Source organism: Mus caroli, chromosome 9, assembly GCF_900094665.2.
Source record: "Mus caroli chromosome 9, CAROLI_EIJ_v1.1, whole genome shotgun sequence".
Classification (NCBI taxonomy): Eukaryota; Metazoa; Chordata; class Mammalia; order Rodentia; family Muridae; genus Mus; species Mus caroli.
The window spans coordinates 92,450,983-92,468,099 of record NC_034578.1 but is presented as its reverse complement, the minus strand read 5'-3'; the positions used below and the strand labels follow the sequence as shown (position 1 = coordinate 92,468,099).

The 17,117-nt window shown below is 49.0% G+C and overlaps 1 protein-coding gene across 4 annotated transcripts in view; it reads left to right on the top strand.

The window, feature by feature from the left end:
• Pxylp1 (2-phosphoxylose phosphatase 1) overlaps nucleotides 1–17,117 on the top strand; it is a 65,877-nt gene that overhangs the window by 43,888 nt on the left and 4,872 nt on the right. For all 4 annotated transcript variants that reach the window (XM_021171888.2, XM_021171891.2, XM_021171890.2 and 1 more), the window contains exons 3-5: nucleotides 5,329–5,487; nucleotides 6,247–6,373; nucleotides 16,298–16,437. In XM_021171888.2, coding sequence (XP_021027547.1) covers nucleotides 5,329–5,487; nucleotides 6,247–6,373; nucleotides 16,298–16,437 — 426 coding nt within the window. The remainder of the gene's footprint in view (nucleotides 1–5,328; nucleotides 5,488–6,246; nucleotides 6,374–16,297; nucleotides 16,438–17,117) is intronic.

Sequence of the window (17,117 nt, the reverse complement as noted above, 5' to 3'; positions counted from 1 at the left end):
TTTTTTCCACCTACACAGCAGAACTCATGAACCTTCTATCTGCCCTCTGTCTCTGTACACATGCCCCCCCTCCCCCGCCCCCACAGTCCGTTTCTTCTTTTCATCTAAGCAGCCATCATCTGATTTGGAACAGCAGTGTTTCTAATTGGCCTGGGAGGGAGCGGTGCTGCAGCCGAATTGCAGGAGACATGGGCAAGGGCTGATGGGATAAGTGTGTCTCAAACGCAGGCTCCAGATATTTCCCAGCCTCTGAGCCTGTCCCTGTACTCACTGCCTACTCCAGAAGAGCCAGTCCCTAAGAGCTCATGTGGCAAGTGGCACAATGCCAGGATTAAAACATCCTCCAGCTGCAAGGACCTGCCCCTCCAGGCCCCGCCTCTGCCAGCCCCTCATAGGGCTCCCTGGGTGTCATTCATCCCTTCTGGGTCAGTTGGACCAGTTCTCTCAGAGTTCTAAGACAAGGCCTGAGTCAGGCTGCTGACCACAGCAGGGAGCTACACACCAGCCTCTCAGAACCGGGAAAGCCTGTCTCCAGCCATCCCCTCTCCAGGCTGCTTGAGTAACCCAGATTCTCCAGAGGACTCAGTGATGCACAGGCTGCAGACCAGAGTATGACTCAGAGCAGACCTTCATCAGCAAGCATTTTTGGAAGAGCTGTCCTCTGCCAGCCATTAGTGTACATAAACACGAAAGAGGCATGATCATGACCTTCTAAGCGTTTAGGGTGATGTAATTACACACGGGGCACCCCTGCTTACATGCACTCTAGTATGAGCCTCACAGCTGAAGCTAGACAGACTTTTGGGAGAGGGAGGTAGAAACCACGTGTAAACTCAGAGTGGCCTTCCTGGAGGAGGCAGCTCCTGGCAGATTCGTGCAACAGGAACTCGGTGGGCTGAATTACAAGTGAGCAGGACCATTGAGGGAAGCATACTAGAGGGTGCTCTCTGAGTGGCACAGATGCCGCCAGGGGATGCCACCGGGATGAAGAAGAGCTGAGACTTCAAATACACCCACCTGAGAGCCTCTGGGAGTGCCTGGGATTTAAAGGACTCCCCAGAGAGCCCCTGAGGGTGGAAACCCTGTCTGGATGTTCACCTCAGCAATAATGAACAAGACTAAGGAGCCCCAGTGACAGAGGAAGCAGCAAAGATCTTTCCAGATGTAAGCTCTCCTTCTGATTGCAATATTTTTCATTTGTGGTCTTCCTTGGAACCATCCACCAGGTCCCACTGACCCCCCACTCCCACCCCCACCCCCCAAGGCCTCACAACGCGTGCTTTCGGATAACCCAGGACTCCACACACTCTATTCTCTTACCCCTCAAATATCTGCTTAACTGCACCCTGCCTTGGCCTAGAGGAAGTGAACTATAAGCCGGCCAGGGAACCTGAATTTGATAGACTCTGTATAAAAAGCACAGTAAAGACCTGCAGAAGCTACGCAGCCAGGAGGGCGAGCCATCACAGTGCCACCATGGGACATCTGCTTCGCTCCCCCTCCCCCACCCCCCACCCCCCGCCCCCGACAGTAAATTAGCTCCAGGCACCCAAGCTGTGCGTTGGCCTTTAACATTTCCCAGCTGTGGGGAAGAGAGAGGCTCCAGCTGCAGGCAAGTTCAGAAATGGGGAACGGTCAACTCCAAAAGTTTTTTATTGTTGTTTTATTTAGTAAAGCCTACAAATACGTCTATGTCTATTAAGACCTGGTAATAAATGTTTGTTCTTTCCCATATAGAATGCACATAACATGTGACTACTATAAATATATTTATGTTAAATTCACACAGATATTTGTAGGAAAACAAAGTACTTGTTGGCATGCGTTCCTTCTGCTCCCCAGATGGAACGCACTGTGGCATTGTGGGACATCTGATGCGTTGCTGGGTTCTCACCTAGGGAACAAATATCTGACTACTCCGTGTGATGGTGAATCTTGTCAACTTGATAGGATTTAAAATCACCATGAGATCAAATCTCAGGGTGAGTCTGTGAGGGGCTACTATCTAGACTCGGTTAATTGAGGTACAAAGACCCACCTAAGTGTAGCTAGTACCTAATTCCACGGTCTGGGGTCCTGGAAAAGGAGAGAGGGTGATAGATACAAGAATGGATTCCTCTCTGCTTCCTGAGTGGGGATGCAGTGTGGCCTGCTGGTCTTCTGCTCTTGCCACCATGCCTCCTCTGCCATGATGGAATGTCTCTCCTTTGACTGTAAGCCAAAATAGCTTGTGCCTTCCATAATTGCTTCTGTCAGATATTGTGTCCTAACCATGAGACATGTAACCAATACAGAAAATCGGCACTGAGAAATGAGGCCATCGCTGGGATAAATCTGACCTTGTGGCCTTTGGAACTGTATAGAAAAGTCTGTGACTATTCTGGTGAGAACTTGGAATACAGGGTGCTGAGAGATGCTGAGAGTGGTGGCCTGGCTCAGGGAGGCCTCAGAGGGAAACAAAGACTCCACGAGGAACTGGGTTAGGGTCATAGTCATGTTATATTCTGGCAGAGAGTCTGGCTGCATTCTGCCTGTGTCCTGAGAACTACGGTAGAGTTGAATTTGAAAGCAAGGGGCTGACTTTTTTCACAGAGGAAGCCTCAAGATGGGGTAGCACTCAAGGTATGCCATGGCTACTGCTCATTGCTTCTATCCAGGTCTATAGTGAGAAGCGATGAGTGGAAGGGAGAAGAGCTGGAAAACCTGATGTTTGGTCAGGAGGGAGGGAAGTAAGAATCAGCTATAGTTGTTAGGGGCCATCACCAGGAAAGAACAACCCCTTAATGTGCAGGAACAACAGAGAAGGCATCCTGAGGACCAGTCCTTCAGGGAAGCCTGGGAAAGCCATTGTAGGAAACATGAAGGTAAGGCTGAACTTGCAGTGGAGTTCCCAGGAGGTATAAGAGCCATAGGATGTCATTTGAGGGATGCTGCAGTGTGTGGGGCCAGAGGGGTGAGGCCTCTGAAGAGCTTTGGAGCCCAGACAATTCCATCCAGAACTCCAGATGCTGGATACAGAGCTGCAGCATTTACAGTTGTCTTGTTCAAGTTCAGTCTTGTTTTGGCTTGCTCATTCCTTGCTGTATCACAATTCTTCCCTTTTGGAATTGTATTCTGTGCCACTGTACATTGTAATATGTAACTTATTTCTTGTTTTGTTTGAGTTCAGTTAAACGATTGCTCTGAGTCCCAGGTGATATTTTGGACTTTGGATTTTCAAACAGTGTTGGAACTATTAAAGATTATGGGGACTTTGAAGTTGGACTGAATGTATTTTGCATTGTGAGATGGCAATGAGTCTTTGAGAATAAGGAGAGAGAGGTTTGGGCTTCCAGGTGATGTGTTTGGATATCAAGTTGACAATGAGTAGAGTTGTAAGGGTTAATCTTTGTTGTCAGTTTGATGGAATTTAGAATCGCCATGGAAACAATTCTTTGGGAATATATGTGAGTGATTATCGAGGTTAGAATTGAAGTGGGAAACCCCACCCTATATGTGAGTAGTAGCACTCTGTGGGCTGAGGTCTGCATCAAATGAGAGGAGAAATCTAGGTAAGCACATATGACAATCTCTGCTTTCTGTTACTGGATGGAATGTGACCAGCTCCCTCCTGCTGCCATGTCTTCCATGATGGGCTGGTCCTTCAAACTGTGAGCCAAAATAAACAACCCACCCATGTCTTAGGGTTTCTATTGCTGTGAAGAGACACCATGACTATGGAAACTCTTATAAAGGAAAACATTTAATTGGGGCTGGCTTACAATTTCAGAGGTTTAGTCCATTATCATCATGGTGGACATGGCTGCATGCAGACACGGTGCTGGAGAGGTAGCTGAGAGTTCTACATCTGAAAGGCCCCAGGAAGAGAGAGTGACACTGGGCCTGGCTTGAGCATCTGAAACCTCAAAGCCCAAACCCCCCCAGTGACACACCTACTTCAACAAGGCCACACTTCCTAATAGTGCAACTTCATTATGCGCCTGTGGTGTTACTGTTCAAGTGTGCTTTTTCAATCTGGGAGGCATAGATCTCGTTGGTAGTTTTCTTTTGCCTTTGTGTAGTGACTAGCTTGCGCATTCGTTCGTGTTTTGTCGTGTTGGCATTTACACTTTGCCTGTTTGTATCCTGTACTGAGTCTTCAGTTGTCGTGTTCTTCCGTACTTGGGGCATCAGTCACTTGTCTGTTATGTATGTTGCAGATGTTTTTCTCTTAGTGTATTCATTGTCTTTCATCTTTTTTTTTTTTAAATAACATCTGTTTGACAAGGGAATCTATCAGATACTTATGTAGAAGAAATTAGGGAACTTAATCTGATGTAGACTAGTGATTAGTTTCTGTTTCAGCTATTATTTGGGTATGTGTATCTACATAATATTTGTGAATCTATTTTTGTTATGTGGTTGGTAAACCTTTAGTAGTTAGCCAGGTTTGTGGGCTCACTTGTTTGCAAGCATAACCTACCTTAGTCGATGCTACAAATGTGACTGCTACTGGTGGGGGTCTCTAGAAACTCTGTGAAGCTGCAAAACCACTTCCCAGTCGTGGAAGGACTGGGGACTACTGAGATAGGCTGTCTGTGGACAGACAGACAGATGGCTGCACAGCCCCAACCTGAACAGGGAGAGGCCCTCTCAGTCACAAGGAAAAAGTGTAACAGTTGCCCTCTCGCTGCCTTCACGGATTCTGGTCTCGTGTCCACCCTGCCAAGATGAATACTGTCACTGATAGCTTAGCCGGTCTCTCACGGGGCCCAGGGCTCACTGATAGAAAGATGGATGCCAAGTAGACAAGCCATTACACATTGCATGACACTCAACACCCCTGGCGACTGGGGAGAGCCAGCCCAGGGAGATGAGTAGGAGCCAGTCAGGGGTCCATTCACTGCATGTGTGGACCTTAGTCTCAGGCTCTCCTCTGTGAAGCGGTCTCATGAGGACTAGTGAGCAGATTCCCCATATAGGGCTCTAGGGACCACGGAATGTGGTCGGATGGTATTAATTGAGGCGTGACACACACTCCATTTAGCACTTAACAGGCGCCAGTGGACAGTGATTCCCCCGCCCCTTGATATAGTTATGGGAGCTAAAAGCTTATTGAGAAGAGAGGCTGTGTCCTCATGCACAGTTAGTTCCAGTAACACGAGAGTGAGGAGTAGGTTCTCCTGGCCCACGCTGAGGGGGGTCTGTCACTCAGTTAGACCCAGGCTAACTTCTAGTTCCGCTAGGGTCCACCCTAACTGAAGGAGAGAGCACCCCTGTGACATCCAGCCATCCTCGGCCACGACAGCTGATCTAGCATCTCCTTTAGTCACTCTTCTTTCTTTGCAGTCCACTTGATCCCAGTGTCCGCCACAAAGAATGGAGGAAGCAGCAAAAGTCGGAAGAGGATCATGCCTGACCCAGTGACAGAGCCCCCCACGGTAGACCCGGTTTATGAAGCTCTTCTGTACTGCAACATTCCAAGCGTAGCGGAGCACAGCATGGAAGGTAGACCCAGTGTATGACCTGTCGCAGTCTGGGTAGCCTGGGCCTCAGGACCCAGGTAGACACCCTGGGGACAAAGTTCTCTAAGCAGCATAAAACAGTGATAAGAAACTGGCTGGCCTGGACTCAGATCCTGCAGCCACCGCTGCACTGTGCCTAGGATGGGCTCCTGGTCTTAGCACACTGCTCTGAGGCGTGGAGGTGTCTGGTGTCTGGTGAGATGTGGGTAAGGCAGACAAGAGCTTGAGGCTGACCCATCCCTTTGGCAACTCGGGTTCTCAGAGCAAATCCACCGTATGCTTAGCATGTGCACAGGGCCTACAAGTCTTGCTATAAAGGAATGTGAAGATATTATCCCCCATCAAGTTTGACTTTCCTCAACGTGTGCATTTGTGTCCTGCTGTGTTTCCTGAAGGACTTAAAGCAGAAGTCTGTTGCTAGGATTTTTGTGAGCCTCCCCCAGTCTGTGCACATGAGACATTAGTCACCACGTTCACATCTCACTGGCCTTCAGCTGATGGCTTTAGGGGCTCTGGGGCATGTCAGCCCCTCCCATGAACCTCTGTCTCAGCTTGTGGGGGTTCTTCAGCGTCACCCACCCAGCACAGCGACCTTCCCTACAGGTCAAGGCCCTGAGTAGCAGCTCTGCCATTTCTGGGTTGCCCTGGGTTCTACCTCCTCAGCCCCCCAGCCTGGGCATAGCCGCCCTTGCTAAAACACTTGCTTGTTGTGTGGTGACTGGAAGATGTGTCTCTCTCACAGGTCATGCCCCGCATCATTATAAGCTGGTCTCCGTTCATGTGTTCATTCGCCATGGGGACAGGTACCCACTGTATGCCATTCCCAAAACAAAGCGGCCAGAAATCGACTGCACTCTAGTGGCTAGCAGGTAAACTGCACTTTTTTTTTATGAGTCTTCATAAAAGCCTTCTGCTGTGTTCCGTGCAGCAGAGCACTATGGGAGGGAGGTGCGAGCTACGCTTTGGTGGGCACCAACTGTTCAAAGTGTTCACCGTCTTGCATTGCACGCTGTTGTGTGACTCCCTTGGGAGACACAAACATCTACTCAACCCAGAGAGGGCACTGATGACAGATCAGAAAAATGACTCCGCCCAAACCCAGCTTTGTAAGCCCGAGATTTTATTGGGATTACTTAGAGGAGCACGGGTGACTCAGAGGCCACTGCCTCACTGAAAGCCCACCACAGCATGAGTGATCATGCAGAAGGCCTCATCCCTGGAGCCTCCCTCACAGCTTGCGGGTGGCTCGGCCTAGTCACACTTTCTCTCCCCCACTCTCTTAGTGGTTATTTCCTGCTGTTAAAATCTCGGACGGAGCCTTATGAGCCTTGTAACTTTCCGAGCTTCCGAGTCTTAAGTTGCGTACATACTTGGCGTCCCTTCTCCCTCCAGGAGAGAATATCTGGATTGGGAGAAGAGAGCGAAAGACAGTCCCAGAGCAGAGAGGGTATCAGTTTTAGGCAACTCAGAAAACGCACTGAGGCCTGGGCCCTGTTCAGTCTGAGACACAGCCTCTCATTCTGATGTTCCAAGCAAGAAAAAAGAGAAAGCGTGAGCACTGGGTTATCCCCGCCCCACCCCCACCCGACCCCACCTCCACCCTCGTAGAGGTTCCATGGAGGCACCAGGCACATCGATCCATCCCCTTGGTCTAGCTGAGCTCAGCCCTCCCACCTCTGAAATGGAAATGAAAGCTCACGTGGGGGGGGGGGGAGGGTGGATGATGCCCGAGAGGGCATGCTCGCAGCTGCCGAGGCCTGTGAGTGTAAGATAATGTTCAGCCATTTAATTTTTCACACATTACAGGCAGCACTGTCTTAGTTGAAAGCCCTTAGGATGAAAAATAATTGAACGGAGGATGGAAATTGCGTGCATGGAAATTAGAAGCAGTTAGCAATAAATGATGCCTTGGCCGTAGCCAGCGTGTCTGGGGCCACGTAGCATCCATCCAGTCCGGCGTTGAACTGCAGGTCTGAATGAGACCTGTGAGGCATAGGGAAGTGCCCAGCAGGGGAGACGTTTTGATGGAGTGTTCCTGGGGTGCCAGCCTGCCTCAGAAGCAGGACCAGCCCCATAGTGACAACGTGGATTGCTTGCCCACAGCCAGGCCTGCTCTCTGAGGATGTGAAGCTGGGGGGTCTCAGATAACTCTTGATGTCCCAGACACCCTGGGGTTTGGGGAGTAGTCAGTGAAGCATTTTAGGCAGAAAAACTGTGAGGTTTTGCATGTTCTCTGTTATGCTGGAAGTCTCCAGCATAACATTGCTGCCAGCCTGGGGGCCGTGTTTTCCTTGCTGCATTGAGTAAACAAGATATGTACCCTAGTGTCTACTGTTAGGGGTCCGTGAGCACCCTGGAACCCTCACTCTCCAGCCTGGCATTCAGACTTTCCCCTGTGAGTCTCTGCTCTCCAGCACCCCACTTCTCGCAGCACCCCCTCCTTCATGGCTTTGTGTTAGCTGTGTCTCCCTTACTGCCCACCCCACTTCCACAGTATCTTCACAACCTCTTTAGAAGTTCCCTCTTCTGCACAGCAGCCGAACCCCCCCCCCATCCCGATCCGTTCCATATATAAAACACTGAGGTGACTCTGTGGCTGTCTAGGGAACTGACAATACCCACCTCTCACTGTAGAGGTATGGGGACAACATATAGGAAGGATGTTAGAACAGGTGAGGGAAGTCTAGTATAAAAGCCATCCCAGCTGGCGTAGAGCCAGGGCAAGGATGGAGGCAACTCGTTATACTGCACTTTAACCCCGTGGATGGTGGATGGAGAGCAGGGAAAGGCAGCTCAGAGGAGCCATTGTCCTCTACCGGGGACAGCCGGGTGTTGTGTTTACAGCTGGTACTGCTCTGCCCTTGCCTGCTAGTTGTCCTTTGAACAGCCTGAGGAAACGTGGGCCACTGGGCTTCTGTGCTACATCGGGCCAGCGTGGCTGTGGGGTTTTGTGGACTGTCACATGCTTCATTTCCTTAGCTGTAGTCTCCTTCCTCTTGCATGGATACATGGAGTTGCATTTCCACTACAGGAATCCAACTGGTGCAGCTCAGACCCCCATGCAGCCACTATGGGGTCACTATGGCTGTTCCCAGAGAAGGGGCCTATTTGCCTGGGCCACCTGAGCGCCCTCCAGCTTATCTTGCCAAGGGGACTCAGCTCTGCCATCCCCAGGCCTGACTGCTCCCAAATCACCAAGCTGACCCGGGCTGATCCAGTGACTGACAGCTTTTGGATTTGATAGCTGCAGAATGAATTTGTAACCTCTGCAGGGACCACAGGACACATTGCCTGTTGTATGTTCCTGTCACCATGCCCCTGCCGATACAGTTGAACCTTTTGTATAGTTGGCTATTGTATCCCTGAAGCCTTTCCAACCTGTGATGCTGGACAGATCCAGCACCATACTCCATCCTGGAACAAGGGATGTCCTGCCTTCCTTATGTCAATCAACCTTATATGTTTAAATAAAGGCGTGAACAAGTTAGTATGTGGCTTTGTTCACACAGAAGCTTCACCCACAGTGATGTGGCATCGCCCACAGCAGCCTAGAGGCCACCATGCCTGTGGTGGTTTGAATATGCTTGGCTCAGGGAGTGGCACTATTAGGAGGTAGGGCCATGTTGGAGTAGGTGTGGCCTTGTTGGAGGAAGTGTGTCACTGAGAAGGTGAGCTTTGAAGCCCTCCTAGCTGCCTGGAAGCCAGTCTCCTCCTGTTTGCCTTCAGAACAAGATGTAGAACTCTCAGCTCCTGCAGCCCCATGCCCACCTGGAGGGTGCCATATTTCTCATATGATAATCTACTGAACCTTAGACCCTGTAAGCCAGCCCCAGTTAAATGTTGTCCTTTATAAGAGTTGCCTTGGTCATGGCGACTCCTCACAGAAATGGAAACCCTAACAAAGACACTGCCCTAGGCTTTCCCTGAGGTGGGTCATCTCTGGAGCCAGTTCCATCCTTGGGAGCTCCTCTTCCTGTGCATTTTGAGTTCACAGGAGCTGCCGAGTCCTCTGTGGAAAAGACACAGTGCACATGTTTAACTGCAACAGCCCTCTTCCTGCAACTGAGTTTCCTTTCCTCCATTTCAGTTGCCTCTGGCACAGCCTAGTACAGCAGTCTAGCCACATTGAATGGAAAACTCCATTCACATGGCTGCAGTGTGTTGTGGAACCTGCTGTATGTTATCATCAGTCGTTATAATCTCTCCTCATGCTTTAGAAGTTAAACCTTATTGTGGGTATTGTTTGCATAGGAAAGAACAGGGCAGATGCAGGGGCTCAGGCTATCTCTGGCTCCAGCACACACACACACACACACACACACACACACACCAGATGAACGGAGTCACTACTCAACATTGTTTAATTAAGTCCATTCTTAAACACAGTAAGGCTTGTCTTATCACTGCAAACATGTACTTAGGGACGGAGTGAGCAGGCATGCAGTGTGTAGACCTGCTCTGGGCCCCCACCCTGGCAGTGCCCGCTGCCTTCCCAGATGCTGTTTTTGGCTCGTAAATTAGTAATTTTGTGGTTTCCTGCTAGGCAGTAAGGCCTGGAAGGTACCCATTACTTTGGTCTGTCATTGGGAATGTCTGATTCAAGGGTGAGAGCTAGGTGTGTCCATATATGTCTCTCCCTTAGAGTGCCTGTGCACAGTGCTGGGCCCGTTGTCTGCGTAGTGGAAGATGGTTCTCCCTGACTGCTATGCGCTGTGTTAGGAAAGGTTCTCTCTCACACTCATACTATTACAGTTAGTCGGTATTGAAGGTATTGACCACATGAGTGCCATGGTTTTTAAAATGTATGTATGTATGTATATACACTGTTGCTCAATTCAGACACACCAGAAGAAGGCGTCGGATCCCATTACAGATGGATGCTGGGAATTGAACTCAGGACCTCTGGAAGAGCAGTCAGTGCTCTTAAACCATTGAGCCATCTCCCCGAGGGAGAGAATGCTGTGTTTTTAAATGCCCTATTTACATTCATAAAGATGAGCGTGCTTTTCTACACCCAAGAAGGAAAACAGTCCTTTCAAACACATAACAAATTTTAGAGTTATGCCCCTTTCCTGGGCCAAGTTGCATGATAGCACACCAGCCGTCACTTAAGTGCAGTGGAGGAGAAGTCCTGTGAAGAGTCCTAGGGAGAGAATGTTCTAGATAGAAAGACCAGAAAGAGCAGTGGCCCTGCAGCTTACAGAGCTGTGCATGCATGAGTAACACTAGGACCAGTCTGACTGGAAAGGTAACAGGAAGTGGGTACCTCAGGCATCGCAGCAGGTGGGCTATCCTGCTCTCAGGGACCCACTTCATAGCAGGTGGACTATCCTGCTCTACGGGAACCACTTCTGTCTGGAGATCCCGTCTCGTGCTGGTGGTGGGTCAGTCACACAAGTGGAAGTCAGCACAGGTGACTGCTTTAGCCCAGAAAGAAGAGAAGGAAACCTGGAGTGGAAGAGGCTTTGGTAGTGCATTGAGGCCTGAGCCAGCAACCCACAACTCAGCTTATGAGACTGTCTTAGTTTTATTGCTGTGAAGAGACACCATGACCCACAGCAACTCATTTAATTAGGCTTACTGTACTTACAGTACTGGCTTACTGTTCAGAGGTTCAGTCCATTGTCATCATGGCAGGAAGCATGGCAGGGTGCAGGCAGACATGGTGCTAGAGAAGGAGCCAAGAGGTCTACATCTGGTATCCCCAGGCAATTGGAGGAGAGAACAAGCCACTAGACCTGGCTTGAACATCAAGGTCTTCTTTTTTATTTTTAAGATTTATTTATTATTATAATATTTATTATTATATCTAAGTACACTGTAGCTGTCTTCAGACATACCAGTAGAGGGTACTGGTATCTAAGATACCACAAGTAAGATATCTGAGTACACTGTCGCTGTCTTTCAGACACACCAGTAGAGGGCATCAGATCTCATTACAGATAGTTGTGAGACACCATGTGGTTGCTGGGATTTGAACTCAGGACCTTCGGAAAAGCAGTCAGTACTCTTAACCACTGAGCCAACTCTCCAGTCCCTTGACTAGAACTTCTGAAATCTTAAAGCCCACTCCTCGTGACATGTTTCCTCCAGCAAGCCACACCCACTCCAACAAGGCCACACCTCCCAATTGTGCCACTCCTTATGGGCTGTGGGGGCCATTTTCATTCAAACCATCACAGGTAGTGAGGGAATAAGAAGGGAAGCCACTCTGAGAGACCAAAGGTTGTGCAGGAGTCAGGTGGTAGCCAATGAGAAACTGCTCATTAGCAGGTCGCCTGGGGTGCTCAGCAACTTGGCAACTTGGGGGTTTTCAATCTCAGCTCGGTGGAGTGAGTGTAGCACTAAAATGGGTCCTTCAGACTGCACCGTGCTGGGGAGCCTGGGTTCTGGCATAATGGAGGAGGGGTGAGGCAGTAGAGATTTCTGGCAGCCACAGAGTGTATGAGAACAAGCTGGTGTGATAGTCATGCTGTTGTGGAAGTGATCTCAAACAAGGCCTCATTCAGAGGCAGAGCCCATACCCTGAGAGCTGCCTCCCTTGGCCCTTTAATTCCAGCCTCATCAGCCACCGTCCTTGCCCTTGGGCGGACTACTTCCAGCTTACTTTCCACACTTGAGCATGGCTTCTTCCTGTCTCCTGGCTCAATCATCACCTCTGAAAGATCTGCTAGGACTCTTCACTTAAAATGACAGAGTGCTCCTCCCCCACTCCACTCTCCCCTCTCTTCTCTTGTTATAGCATCTGTTATTCATTCTCCGTGTCTGACTCTGTGTCTGTCTCTCTGTCTTCCTCTGCCTCTCTCTCTGTGTATGTCTTTCTGTCTGTTTCTCCGTCTCTTTCTCTGTTGCTCCCTCTTTCCCTCTGTCTCTCCCTCCCTCCCCCNCNCNNCCCCCCCCCCCNATGCAAGCACGACTACAGTGTTTCTTGTGCAGTGTGTTTCCCCAGACTGGAAGGTGCGCTCCCTCTTTGAGTCAGAGATTTCTCTTACTTGTGTCCATTCCTGTTACCACCCAGGTACCCAGGACACATGTTTCTTATTAAATGAGAAACTGGCAGAGGCTGAACCTTGAGAATGGCCTCAGAGATGGAGGGGTGACCTTGGAGAAGGTCAGGTGGGGTGAAAAAGCAGAGGCAGGGCCACATTGCTGATGGCGCTGTCCCTCCAGGAACCAAGGACACTGCTCTGATGTCCGCTCTAGCATGGCCTGTGAGCTGTCTCCAGACACTCTAAGAAGAGTGTCTGCCAGGCAGAGGGCTGTGCAGTTAGGGCTTAGCATTGGCATGCTGGTTTATTTGAGCGTCTTTAGCATGTGGACAGCAGATAACGCTAAAATGGTCTCAGGCAGAATGAAGAAAGCAGACAGTTGGCCATATCAAGTTTCACAAAAAAGGCCCAGAAAAGTACCCTGGGATTGTCTTTTTATAAGCTTGTTTTGTTGAAATTGGAAACAATCTATTCTTTACTTGGTTTAAGATTTTTAGATGTGGTATAAGTTCCTTCTGGTTTTCAGCCAGGTGAGCTTTTAAGATTACACTTTCTGGTAATAGCTCTGCTGTCCCAGCTCCAGGGAGCCAGCTCTGCAGAACCCAGATCACAGCTGAACGGTCAGTTTTCTCTTGAATGTGATTGGCCGTGGGATTCTTCCTTGGGCATTGTACGATAAGTACACTGAAACAGAACATATAAGAATGTGTATAAGAACTCCCAAGTGAACAATTTGAGGTGATGTTTTTTATTCTCTCAGTTGTCAGTGAGACAGCAGATTCCCAAGGAGGCCACAGTCGTATGAGTTATGCTGAGGAGAAATACACCCTCAGCTAGTCAGGGCAAGTTCAGGCTTTGTGACAGAGATTCAAACGTACCTTGCCCTAAACAAGGAAGTTTACCTCTTCCTGTGTAAGGAAGGCTAGATTCACGCCACTCAGCCCCATCTAGCTATTCAGGGGGAAGGTCCTTCCAGGTTGTTGGCCTTCACCACTCTTCAGCAATGTCTCCACAGCTGGCCTGGGGTGCTGCTTTGCCTACACAGCTGCCACAGAAAAGAACAAAGCAGGAAGATGCCAAACTTCAGCATATTTCAGCAGTGGGTGCTAATCATGTTGCCAAGTAGAAATAACAGAATTTGGCATACAATGGTACCCTCACCTACCACAGCCTTTGTTTTTAATGTTTCCATCAAAACCAAAGTATTATGATAACCACTGTGGTGACACGATATTTACAATATTCATTATTCTGGGTGAAGGAAGATATGGACATGATGTTTTCACTGAACATCTAAGAACAGGACATGTCACAGTTGACTTTATCCCCACATGTTTTTGGTGCATCTACCAGATATGCTCTGGAGTCCAGGGATGGAGGGAGGGATGAGACCTGGGTGGTGGGATCCAGGTTAGGCTCCAAGGACTCAACTACCTAGTCCTCCGACTATGGAAAAGATACAGCCACTAGTTATCTTTCCTGTAAATGTTTTTCTTCCATGAATCTTCATATTTGTGTCCCTTGAAAAAGGTTGTAATGAGAGGACTGGGCCGGTAATTTGGTGGAAGAGCTTGCAAGACAGGCTCAGCATATCCAGGGCTCGGTTTCCATCTTAGTGCTGCAAAACATAAGAAGGGGAGAGAGTTGTAGTGAATATCATTAGATAGCGCAGCATCATTAAACAGTCAGATGCCCTGAGAACCTGGAACATCTCGGCAAAACACATTCAGTAGTGAAATTCCATTGCTAAAATTGGCAGCTGAGCGTTTTCAGAGCCTCAGAAGTCGCCAACCGAAATAATGCCCCAGAACAGAAGATTTGAGTTGTGTGGATGGATAGCCAGTGTTGATGTGAATTCATGTTGACAGCCGTGTTGTGGGTCTGGACATTTTATTTCCTGGTTTATAAACATTTATGTGCTCAGCCTCAGGCAGAATACAATGTGCTCTGTTTTGTTTTGTTTTTTTTTTTCTCGACCGACAAGATTCCCGGCAGCCATCCTGGGGGCTTTATTAGACTCTCTTGCATGTCTAGATTAGCAAACTCTAATTTTAAACATTTTTTAAGATGGATTTTTTTAAGCTTTCTGCTTGTGAGAGATGTAAATCCATTTTGGCGTCAGTTTTTAAAGTATTTCTGAAGTTAATTGGTCCTTCAGACAGCAGGGGTTTGCCGTTAGAACAATTTATCTGCTGCTTTCATGCCAAATCGTGTGCATTTTTCCTACCAGTGGCTCTCTGTCCACTTCTGTTCAGCTGGAAACTGCACACACACACACACACACACACACACACACACACACACACACACGTTACACAGAGAAAAGGCGTATGTATCCACAGGTCATTTAGTTACACAGAGAAAGGTGTGTTGCTCATAGTCCTCATCTAGGGAAACTGTATTAGTGATGGATAAAGTGTCCTTGTCTTTGCCACATCTGCTCTGTCATCTCACAGCTCACAGCTTTTCTAGGTATTCTTTTTTCTTTTCTTTTTTTTTTTTTTCCTTTTTGGTTTTTTGAGACAAGGTTTCTCTGTGTAGCCCTGGCTGTCCTGGAACTCACTCTATAGACCAGGCTGGCCTTTAACTCAGAAATCCACCTGCCTCTGCCTCCTGAGTGCTGGGATTAAAGGCGTGGGACACCACCGCCCAGATGGTATTCTTTACTGCCTAGCATCAAGTGAGATATTTTATTTGCAAACTGCACACAGCCACCTATACAGGACTGGAGAGATTTGGGGCATTGGTTATCTTATTCAGTTAATGGTTTTCCAAAGGGAGTTTGTGCCAGAAGTCAGAAACAGTAAAGATGAGACAGGTCTTCCATGAGGATGTCTAAAAAAAGGGATGGAGATGGGAAGGGATGGAGTGTTATACGCTGGGAGAAAGGAAGATGGCTGGCTCCCCATGTCCAGAACACCAAGTCAGAAGGAAGGGTGTGTGTGTGTGTGTGTGTGTGTGTGTGTGTGTGTGTGTGTGTGTAGGCGGCCTAAAGCAAAGTGACCAGCTGTGCACGCCCCTCTCCAGAAGGTGGCGCTGTGAATATGTGAGCGTGTATTCCTCTGGCTGTGGAGCAAGGTGAGAAGGGCAGGGCTAAGCTGAGGAAGGCCAGTAAGCTCCACCCCACCCCCACCCTCACTCCCCATACCCCCCTGCCCCCCACAGCCATCCGGGGGGGGGGGGCTGTCTAAAGTCAGGACCCAGGGCGTAACTGTGAGGGTGATGGAGAAGAGATGAAGAAACAATAGGTTGAAGAATCAATAAGTCTGGCAGGTGATAAGTGAAGAAACCAGAGCAGCTTCCTGCCTCCCACAGGACCCAGAGGCCACAGGATGTGGGACATGCTGGTGGAGGGCAAAGCCAAATCCCAGTGTATTGTAGTTATCAGAGGTTGGGGACTCGGGCTGACCTCCATTGTGTGTATAGGTATCTGTGGTCAAGTCAGAATGAAATTGTAGCCATAGAAAATGTTTTTCCCTTTATTTTTATGCTAATGGGTATTCTGCCCGCATGTATGTAGAAACACCACGGAGACCAGAAGAGGCCATGGGATCTCCTGAGGCTAGAGTCACAGATGATTCTGAGCTACTGTAGGGTGCTGGGAATCAAACCCAGATCCTCTGGAAGAGCTGCCAGTACTCTGAACGGCTGAGCCATCTGTCTGGCCTTGAAACTGGAACTTTAGAATTACTGAACCCCAGAACCTGTTTTTCAGTCAGAGGAGATCGCGATACACACGGGCTGTGTGTGCTGATGAGTGACTGTTTTGGAGTGTTCTAACTACTGTTTCTGTTGTCCCTTTAGGAAGCCGTATCACCCTAAACTAGAAGCTTTCATTAGTCACATGTTGAAAGGATCCGGAGCCTCTTTTGAAAGCCCCTTAAATTCCCTGCCTCTCTATCCTAACCATCCTCTGTGTGAGACAGGAGAGCTCACGCAGACAGGTAGGTGCCATGTCGACAGCTGGCTGGTCACTGTCCCTCCCACACACCCCTCTGTTTGTATACATTAGGAGATGATAGATAGGTAAAGCCCTCCAGACGCGGGGCGCATGTGTTACCAGTTCACAGTGTGGAGCCTGCCTGTACCCAGACAGAAATCATGAGTTGGTGAGAGCTCTTTCAGGGCTGGTAGTCCTGGACCTTGAGTGCCCAGCATCCAGGGACTGGTATGCTAAACACAGATTTTTAATCTCGAAGCCTTAAAAACTAAGAATTTACTGCTCTGGGCTTCGTTGCTAACAGTCCCAGCACTTGGCAGGCACTGTAGTCCCTGGCTTCTAGCAGCACTGAGTGTCAGCAGCAGACAGAGCAAGCAGACAGTGCAAAGCAGTTGTTAAAACTCGCAACCCACTTCCCACTTACAGTGCAAGGACTCCAGGCCTTGTAGTGACTGTGTTATACTTTCCAGCAACCTGGGTCCACAATTTCTGTCCTGGGGCTCTTGAACTCTCTCTTTGGCTCTCCACCCTCTCTTATCTGCTCTCTGTTTCTTCAGCTGTTGTCCCCTTTGCAGTTGCCACTGCCTGGGTGGCTGTGTTGCCACCTTGGCCACTGCCACTGCTCTGTCTGAAGTGATGAAGACAAGGGAAGGCTGTTCAGAGCCTTTCCTCAGGCCTTGCAAC